This window comes from Ruditapes philippinarum, unplaced genomic scaffold (assembly GCF_026571515.1).
Source record: "Ruditapes philippinarum isolate M1 unplaced genomic scaffold, ASM2657151v2 ctg388_1_1_1_1, whole genome shotgun sequence".
NCBI lineage: Eukaryota > Metazoa > Mollusca > Bivalvia > Venerida > Veneridae > Ruditapes > Ruditapes philippinarum.
This window is the reverse complement of record NW_026865149.1, coordinates 115,816-126,681: the sequence shown is the minus strand read 5'-3', so window position 1 is coordinate 126,681 and position 10,866 is coordinate 115,816. Positions and strand designations below refer to the sequence as shown.

The window sequence follows — 10,866 nt, the reverse complement described above, 5'->3', positions numbered from 1 at the left end:
GTAGACAGACAGAAGATGTGGATAGTGACTGCTTATCTGAAGTTCCACTTACCTCTGGAATGCCCCAAGGCTCAGTCCTAGGGTCCCTCTGCTTCCTTCTATATATCAACAAGCTACCATCTTCTGTCCTTAAATCCAAAGTCAGATTTCTTGCAGACGACACCGCTTTATACCTAACCCCCTGCCCCCCCCCCCCCCCCCCCCCCCCCCCAACAATCCAACATGATCTAGACAATATGGTTCTGTGGAAGAAGCAGTGGGACATGGAGTTTAACCCTTCAACATGCCAAGTCATCCATATCACCAAAAATAGAACCCTTATTAAACACAAATATATGCTCCATGGCCAAGTCTCAGAGTCGGTCTCAAATGCTTAATATCTCGGACTAGATCTTTTTGCTGACCTTGAATTTAATATACATATATCTCGAATAACTTCCGATGCAAACACATCCCTTGGCTTTATCAAAAGGAATGTAATTACTAAAAATGAGAAAGTGAAAGAACTACCATACAAGTCCCTGGTCCGGCCACAGGTTGAATATGCTTCAACAATTTGGTCTCCGTACACTAAAACCAATATTGACCAAGTTGAGATGATCCAGAGACGTGCAATAAGACGAGTATTAAGGGATTACTCCCCTCTCGTCTCTAGAGTCACAGCCATGCAGGTTCGATTTAAAAAGTAAAGCTAGCATTAATTTGTCAATATCACACTTGGATATTTTTTAGATCCAAATAAACTTGCATGCGTGAAGATTTCATTTAAATATCAATTTATTTTTTAAAATAAAAAATAACACACATGATACTTGAAACTTTTCAAAGCTTGTAAAATTAAAGGAACATTGTTCATTATCCTTTAATTTTAATCAAGCGGTGATATATACGCGCATGCGCATTTCACGAATTCCATCCGATTAGTTTGAGAAAGAGCGAACTGATAAACAAAATCTCGTTCTCTGAGGGAAGTACACATCAAATAAAGGCATCAAGATGGTAAATGGTTTATTTGACATTGATGCCTTAATGGCACCGTTTCTGTCTATTCCCATTGTCAAAATAAATGTACAATTTCTATTTATTCGATTAATGCTAATGTTTACTTGTGGGTGGGGTAAAATCGTTTCCAAGGCAATTATGACAACTATAAAATTTTTTCAACATATTTGATAAACTATTCATAAAACACCAGGTGACAGTAAAGTACGTACCATTGCGTAAATGTCTGAACACCGTTTACTGTGATAAAATGTAGTTGCAACTAATTAGAATTGTCAGAGTTTCAGACTCAAATTCAAAGAGGGTAGTCCAACTATTCTCTCTCTTACCAGTTCCTTGCCTGACATTTACACCCCGACAGTTCTCTCCCTATTTTGGGTTAGAACCGTCTGCATGTTTCAAATATATCATCTGCATATTTCAAGATTGAGGGGAGAACAGTAAGGGTAGGAAACGGTTTGGGGGAGAACTGTTAAAGAGAGAATAGTCTGTCATTCCTCAAAGAGACATGGAGGTATTTTTTTGGAGGGGCTAAAGTTTTTTTTCCAAATACAGTCACTAATTGCATTATATAAATGAGAGCTGTCTTTTAATGACTTTTTGATTGAGATAAGTCAAAAAATATATTGTCGTGTGTCCTAAATTCGTCCCTGTCCTAGAGTCAACACCCTTACTGTGTATGTCAGAAAGTCAACAAATGTCAGTTTATAAAGAAAACAGTTATATATTTTTATACATCAAAGTAAATTTAATGTATCTGCAAAATTTCTTTATCATAGCAGGGCTCCAGATAAGATGCAAATACGCGTAAATTACGCATGGAAATAACACGTTTACGCATTCAAAACAAAATTTAAGCGTATGAAAACGCACACAAAATTAAGGTTACGAATTGAGCAACATTTCTTTTGCGTAAACGTTACCAAAAGTAAACTCCGTGATTATTTCATCTGATCGCTTTGCAAGCGTCTACCGGTAACTTCCTGTAGTTCCGACCATCATCGGTTGTTATCGTATGTATAGTATGGTGGTGGAATTAACTTCGTATGAATGCTTTGCAACGTCTAACGGTAACTTCCTGTAGTTCCGACTATCATCGGTTATTATCGTATGTATAGTAAGGTGGTGGAATTAACACAATTTCATAAACATCCGGTACAATGTCGCTGTCAATAGTTAAAATGATTGACTCGTATTTAAGCCGAAAAAAAATCGACCGGAAAGTAATTGTGAAGGTTATAATTAATGAAATAATTAGCGCTGCCATGTATGAGCAACATAAACATGCCTCAGGTTCAGATAAAACTTATGCTGTTTGGAAATGCAAGATTAAAAACCAAAAAGCAAAAGAAATGACTTTTACATATCTTGTATTACAAGTATAATAATACAATAAACATGGAAGCATAATAAATGTTTTACTCTTTTACAAACATTTTAGGAGTAAAAATACTCCTGCCAAATTTCAGATTTCAAATTTTACTCATTCACAAAAAAATCAATGAGTAAATACTCAATGCCCTTAAAAATTATCTGGAGCCCTGTCATAGAATGCTTGGATCATAAGGAAATATAGTGTATCAAACTAACACTGTAAAATGCTTAGGGTAATGAATCATGGCCACGGGAGGATATATTCTAATAATTTTTAGAATTATCAAATAAGCATCTAGACTATGCAGAATGAGAATTATGCTGCCTTTTCTGTGTGCTCTTATTTTACTCTCCAACACCTGCGAAAAGTTGTGAGCTCCGGCCGAGGACTGGTCTTGTTTATATTTCTTTTGTTATATTGATACTTTTAAATAAATTAATGAAGAAGTGTGATTGGGTAAATGGTTTAAAATGGTTGTAACTTGTATGAAGTAAAGAAGTTATAACCATGTTGCACCAAGTCTTTAAAGTGACAGGATAAATCATCATACACATGAGTAAAATGAATAAAACTTGAAAAAAAAACATCTGGTACAAGGTGCTTTTTCAACTTTATAAAATTTAGTTTAATGTTACATGATTTTCCCTAGTTGAGGCTGGAAAAGTCCCTGATGACACTTTTCTGACACAGTATACCACTTATTCATTTCTTTTCTACACCAGATGCTCTCACGCCAAAAGCCTGCCATTGGGCCTGGCTCTACAACACCAGCGAAGGAAAACAAAAAGAAAAAGAAACTTCCAAAAGTTGAAGAATTCTTGGAAAACAGGGATTACACTGGAGCAATCACTTTATTAGAGGTAAAAATAATACATTGTATTTTTAAACCCTGAAAAAACTCATATTAAGAGTGGAAATATTGGATTTTTCCATTTCATTCAGTAAAGATATTAAAACTAATTCCATGTTGATTGTTTCATTTAAAGAAAAAGAGTTATGCTCACAAATACATATTTCATCATTATTATTGATTCTTAGTCCTTACCATACTAAGTATCTTAAATGGACTTGTCCATCTGTCAGTATAGAGAAAATCACCAATTATTTTTAAGGAACGTTTCTGAATATGCACTGACTGAATAACAAACACTGCAGACCAAGATCAGGAGGCACAGCAGGCTAAGGGTTACTTATATGAATTGGTATTGTGCCTTTTAAAGATACAAGAGACAAGTCAACTTTTAAGATAAATAAACCATATGACAATGAATGATCCAGTCAACAACAATGTTTTCAGTTGCTTCACTTAACTATATTTTCAACAGGCATTATAAAACAGAAGTATTTTCATATTGTAGTTAAATTAATGTTTCCTTGATTGTAGTTTAACAGAAACAGTGGGAAAGGAGACCAGGACACAGACTTATGGATCGCATATTGTGCTTTTCATTTAGCCGACTATAAAAGGGCAATGGAGGTTGTACTATATATAGAACTTTAGTATTTTTAAGAAAAAAATGTAAAGAATATACTTTGATTTTAATATTATAGAAGCTTGGAATACTCCTAATATTTTCTCTATGTTATACATGTATTAATTTTGAAATTCTAAAGTGTTATTCTTAAATTGTCATATTGATTTTCATTTAAGATTCGTTATATAAGGGAAAATGTAAAATAAATCAAATATGTTAATTGACTTTTATCAAATATTTTTTCTCTCGGCTCTTTAAACATTTGCTTAATTAAATGTTTTTCTGTTCTTTATGAAAATTATGTAATATAGATAATGTTTTTGAGATTATTACCATGCAATTGAAGTTCCATGCAATTTTCAAAGTTTAAATTTCAAATATTTACAGGAATACAACAGAATTGTTAGTAAAGGGAATTGCCATCCAGATGTGTTTGTTAATCTAGGTTGTACCTACTTTTTCCTTGGCATGTATCCAGAAGCTGATGAAGCTGCTCAAAAAGGTGTGTTTTACATGTAATAATGGCATATTTTTAAATTATATCCTTGTTAGTGTACAAGATACTACAGAAATTAGTAATCCCTGGACTTCAACAGTACTCAAGTTTTTCTTTTAGATTGAAGTTAATATTTTTAGACAGCATTTGCAGATTAAGTGCCGATGTAGGTTACCGTTATTGTGGGATAGAAAATACTTTGTGTTATATAGTGTTGATTCAGCATACTAATAACTTGGTAAATTAAAGAGTAAGTAGCCATAGTGTTTACACAACTCCTCAATGTAGATTATAATTGAGCCGCATCACGACAAAACCAGCACAGATCAGGATCCATGCTGTTCACTTACCAACTCTATTACAAGTAGAGAAACTGATAGCGAACATCATGGATCCTGATCAGACTGTGCGGATGCGCAGGCTGGTCTGGATCCATGCTGGTCGCAAACCCATTACGTTTGTTTTGTCATGACACTGCTCATATAGCTAAAAGATACAGAATTACACAAGGTTATAAAACATGCATTTCATTCTTGGCACCCATTAATGATTAAAAGCATAGAAAGGAAAACTACCTATAGAGTTTGTATGAAATTATTTGTGGTAAATAAATTATAAGAGTTACTGCTTTATATTTATCCCCAGACTGTGTCCTATTTTATCTAGGAAACAGTTTTATTAATTGACCATGAGCTGATGGATCATCATTATAATTGGAAGGATTGCTGTATTGTATAAATACAACTGATCAGCTGGCTTGTTAATATCTAGGCAAGAATTATTTCTTGTTTCACAGATTTCTGAATTATTTTTAAAGCCATTAACATTGTCCACACAATTCTATAAAACTAAAAGATTACACACTATCTAGTTATGCATAATAGTTAAGTTCATTTGAATATAGAGCCTTACTTTTCATATAGGTAAACTTCATTTACCTCAATGTTTATTTTTCTAAATAGCCTACCCCAGTTACCTGCAATATCTTTTTGTATGTTTAATAGGTTAGATACTAGATACATGTATTTATTTGATTTGATATAAACAGATGACTGACTCAGTCTTTAGTTGTAGTTGTTCTCTATGCTACATGTATGTTGATCTTATATTATCCTGTATATTCTGACTCATTTTATGCTATCATGCATTTTGTTATTAAAACATATGTCATCTGACATGCGTATATTGTTGCATGTTTGTGTGATGTCTATCAGTAGTGTATGGTATGTTTTTAAGAACCTTCAAAACAGTGTGCACAGTTAGTATGATCTAGGTTTACTTATATTGAAACTGTAAACCAATAAAATTTATCATCATGCCAAAAAAAAAAGTTGTTTTAAACTGCTTACATCCTTTTTTTTAAACCATAATTGGAAATGTTTTGTTGTCATTTTTTTTCTATGTTGAGTTATTTTTCCACTTAATTTTTATTGAGCAGTTCAAAAATTCAAACCCTTTTATTTTCACTTTGAAAACCCTTAATTAGGAGCTTGCATTTAACCAGTCCTATTTTCTACTTGGTGTTGAAAAATAAAAGATTCCATGTAAGAGATTGATTAGAGAGGGGGGTGGGGGTTCAATATTTTCAAGGAGGAAAATTTTAATTTTCAAAAGTATTGCATGAGCAATAACTAATGTTTTTTTACAAGGATAAAAATCCTGTTGTTGCGCTACAGTTAACCTTTTCCCTTAATAGGGTGATGTGTAACCTGAAAAGCCTTTTACTCTATCTCATTGCCTTGAGAAGTTGCAGCACTTTGAAATCAGTTTTGATCGGGAAAAACCCCATGCAAACTAGTGTTTTTTTTGCAATTTTGAGACATCCCCCCATTGCCATGGTAATAGGAAATTTAAGATTGAGCATGTTGTTACAAAGCTTATGGTTCAGTCAACATATGTGCATAGTTTCATCAGTATTGAAGCATTTTTCATAGTTTTATAGCAGGTGGAACTTGCTCAATGAAAACAACCATTTTTCACAATATGCTCATGGGGTAAAAGGGTAATATTCCAAAAATTCAAGACAGATTGTTTTTTTTGTTGTTTTTTTTTGGGGGGGGGGGTTGTTGTTGTTTTTGTTTGTTTTAAGGTGGGGGGGGGGGGGTTTTTGTTTAAGAAAAGGTTTGCACACTGTTTTGAAAATTTCTGTTGAATTTTGACATACAGATATCCATTTTAGGTTTGAAGCTAGCTGGAATTTCAATCGATAACCTACAGAACGATCATTGTAAGATAATTTATTTATGTTATCAACCTTATTTCCAGTGTTTTTTTTTCATGTAGCCAGTCTTTGTTTGTTCTGTAGTTTTCTCACCAAAATTTACAAATACTATCCATGCATGAAAAGGGTGTGTTTGATTTTTGTTGAAGTAGGCCTACTTGATTGTTTTTTAAAACTCTTGTTTAACAAGACTCTAATGATGTTTTAACTTTCTATGCTTTATAGAATAATATTTTTAATATTTTTTTAAGGTTTTTACTGTTAGGACAAGTCCAAATTTTACATGTCCTTCCAATGTTTGTGTACTATGATTCTGCCTTTATTATGACTGAATTTTACAAAAAAATCAAATTAAAGTAATATAAAGGCTAGTAATAATCACACACACCCCATTGTGTATTTTCACTTGTAAAACAAAACAATACTTTGTACGCTATCACATTATTAAAAAAAATGTCACAAAATCTGAATATGAAAAAAACTAAAAGCTGAATTTCCAGCTATCCTCATGATAATATAGACAATATTAACCATTGTTTCACATACAAGCAGTCATGTTTTGCTTATTGTTTATGATATTCATATGAAAGGATTTAGCAGGCACAAGAGCAGTTTGATTTTGTTAATTTGTGTACAAAACATTTATTTTGGCTTTGTTCAGTATAATTTTTTGTTGTAAAAAAGTGTTAAGATAAAGTTTGGCTACATTGTATGCCAGGCCGGCCACTTAATTCTACAGTATGAGCCCTTGTCTTTTGGATTCATTCACACTCTTTATGATAAGTTTATCCCTACAGCTCACATAATGGCCGCAGGATTATACCACCCTCTCTGGTGTGCAAAATGTACATCTCCATGTGAATGAAATATATTAAAGCCTCCCAAGTTATTTAGCAGTGACCTAGATAAAACTTGGACAAGAGGCCTCCTAATGTTCCAGAAGTTACTGTTCCTACCTCTAGATGCTGCTAGCATAACTGTGTGCAAATCATTGTTGACCAATAACACTTGTACATGTGTATAGGTATTTTTAGTATGTGTAAATTTGTACATATACTTTTAATACAGTGTTACAATTATAATGTTAGTTTTAAGACAGGTTTAAGGTCAAGATAACACTTAAGGGTTAAGATTTAATACAGATGATGCATTTTATGAGTTTTAATTTAATGTAAAATATATATATATTAAAGCATGTGCACCGGTTGAGGTTATGATATTTTGGTATATAGATGTTAGATTAATTTACAGTTAATAATTTATAATGATAGAATGATACATATTCAACGTAAAGCTGGTGATTTTTGTATGGAATATTAAATATTATATGTTGTGTTAGAGGCATTCATGGCCAAGTGGTTGAGGTTGTTTGTTGACTTCAAACCACTTGCCCCTCGGCCCTCACTGCTGTGGGTTAGAATCTGGCCAGGGACTTTAGATTTCTTATTTGTGGAAGTTATCCAGTTAGCTTAAGTAAAGAATGTTGTTGTTTGTTGAGGTGCCTGTTTTTGCCAGAAATGATGCACAGAGTGGCACATGTGGTCTTCCTCCACCAGTAAAGCTGGAAAGTCGCCATTCCACCTCTATTGTTAATCACATTTTATGTGGTCTTTGTTTAATGTAAAAAGGGAGAGAAAAAAATTAAAAGTGTTTATTTGTATAAAGTTTTTGGAATATTTACATAATTATATTTACATTTTCTTTGTACATGTTTATGCTCTGGAATATTATATGAAATGTGTCAAAAATTTGTATGAATCTTTCTGTATAATATTGTTTTGTTGAATGATTGCATGACACCTCATATTACAGTAACTTGTATTTTTCTCCTAATCTTTTATAATTCATTTTACTCTAATAACTTCTATTGTTAGATAAAACCCAAGATATAACAGAATTTATTTATGATTTTGAAAATATGTGTTTATTAGTATGTTTAATATTTATTCCATCATAAAACATCTTTGTGAGTCACCTTTTTTGTAGATTTAAGCTGGTTAAGCTAGTACCAAGACCAAAAAAAGTCATGGTCTTTAAAATATCCAAATTGTACCTTCAGAGAAATAAAAATGTCCTTTTTGAATTGAATTCATTGTAATTCAAATAAAAATCAAAAGTTTGAATTTCATGTGGTGTATTACTTTCATTTGTACATACTATTCAAGCTGTAGATTTTAAATTTTAGTATCTGTTACATTTATATATTTTTCTGTAAGGGGTCATTGGGTTAACAGGTGCAAGTCATTGCATGGCCTGTGTCCACATCAGATGTTTTTCATGTAGTTACATTAGAATTAACCCATGAAGTAGATTTTATGTTACACCTTTGTTAAAACTTTGCTTCATTTGTTTTCATCACTATTTTACTAGCATAATCTAAACATATATACACATGTAGTAAAAATAAGTTACCCTGTCAAATATTTTACTCCTGTTAAATATAATATAAATTAACGTGGATGTTTGGTTCTTATTTTCAGCCCCACACAGTAGACTACAAAACAGATTGTTGTTTCATCTGTCACATAAATTTAATGATGAGAAACGACTGATGGGTTACCATGGGCAACTACAAGATATCATCGAGGACCAGTTATCGCTCGCCTCAATACACTATCTCCGCTCACATTATCAGGAGGCTATAGATATATACAAAAGAATTCTACTGGATAATAGGTAATATTTTTTTTATATATTGATAAAATTTTGATATGAGCTCTAACAAATTTTTTATTTAGTTTGGTTTTGTGTTTGATCTAATTGGTCGTCTGTTCAAGTAATATAAGGGTCAAAGTGACTACATTTTTGCATATTTATAACAGTACTGGTTAGTCCAGAAAGTGGACTCTTAGGGTGACTTATATAAACTAAAATATCTATATCATAATAAAGCTTTAAAATTATTTTTAAATTTTATATTTAAACAAGTTGTCAGTGCTGTTTAAAAATATAGTTTGGAAATGAAAAAATATTTTGTATTGATTATATTAGTGAAAGCTATTATGGTTTAATGATTGTCACAGAAGTTATATATTAATTCAAAAATTTCCAACAATATTCAAGTGCTGGTTATTTCTTTATTTTGTCAGTGACATTGCCAATAAGTATTAGCATATTGTAAAACTTTAATTTTAAATTTTAATTAAATTTTGTTTTGATAAATGTTAAAAAATGGGTATATTAGTGTTCATTAAATTTTGAAGAATGATATTTTTGTAACATTTGAATTTATATAATGGCATAAAAGGAATAATTTTTTATGGAATTCTGCCCATGTTACAAGCTATGAGTCACTGAGAATTCCCTCAAGCAATAAGATACTCAAGTTATCATATAATACTAGTATAAGTTGGTGATGTAACTGCAATAAATATAACCTACATTTAGGTTTATCATGATAAATACAGTAAATTTTGAAAGAAGAAAAAGTGAATTTCACTTTTTTTCTGGACAAGTCTCTTTTTTATTCGCTTAAGTTCATTTTAAAAAGTCACAATATTTTATAATCATTGTGTAATCACATAATTATTCTACTCAAATAATAATTTTTGAAAAAATGTTTATTATTGCAAATATTGTGCTTTAGTATAAACTCAACAAAACTTATTTCAGGATTTTTTAATTTTTGTACTTTATAACTATGGAGTGACTATATTTCATTCCCATAAATAACAATATAAAAATCATTTTGAACACTTTTATACCTTAAAGAGACATGCCTTCAGATTGATTTAGTAAAATATTTTGAATGAAGTTAGGTTGATTCAAAAAAGAGAAATCTGCCATTTGCATAACTTAAGTTCAGCCAAACTTCTCATTTATGTATTAAATTTCTTAAAAAAAAATATTTTGTTATTAGTACATAGTAGATCAAATCGTATTTAACTTGAAATATTAAAAAAGTCATTGTTAAACAAATCTGGAGGTATGAAGCTGTTGAGTTTACCATTTATTGTTAAGTTATTGTTTTTTGTGAAAGAGTTTTCATGATGTGCACCTCAAATAAAAGAAATAGTTTTTATTGAACATCCTTATACAATTTTTATCTTACATGTTGGCATGTCCCTTTAAAGGATTTACTCCTAAATTTTATTATCTCCCCTGATATCAGTGCAGGATGAATGAATTAAAAATTAAGATTTTCGTAAATTTCCAATGAGATTACACAATTAAAAACCTGTCATGGGCATTAATAAAAAGATCAGCATTAAGTTAAAAATTTGATTACTTTAGTATAAACATATTCATTTCCAGTAGTATAATGATAATATGTACATTCAAGGATTAATCTATGAAT

General features: G+C 31.3%; 1 protein-coding gene across 5 annotated transcripts in view; it reads left to right on the top strand.

The window, feature by feature from the left end:
- Positions 1-879: 879 nt before the first annotated feature.
- The window catches only part of LOC132728010 (intraflagellar transport protein 56-like), a 34,036-nt gene continuing 24,049 nt past the window's right edge, over positions 880-10,866 (top strand). For 2 of the 5 annotated variants that reach the window (XM_060713615.1, XM_060713614.1), the window contains exons 1-7: positions 880-999; positions 3,100-3,237; positions 3,762-3,854; positions 4,240-4,354; positions 6,528-6,575; positions 9,050-9,245; positions 9,659-9,673. In XM_060713615.1, the coding sequence (XP_060569598.1) occupies positions 997-999; positions 3,100-3,237; positions 3,762-3,854; positions 4,240-4,354; positions 6,528-6,575; positions 9,050-9,245; positions 9,659-9,673 (608 nt within the window). In that variant the 5' untranslated portion in view covers positions 880-996. The remainder of the gene's footprint in view (positions 1,000-3,099; positions 3,238-3,761; positions 3,855-4,239; positions 4,355-6,527; positions 6,576-9,049; positions 9,246-9,658; positions 9,674-10,866) is intronic. The other 3 variants (XM_060713617.1, XM_060713616.1, XM_060713618.1) reach the window with 3 other exon arrangements.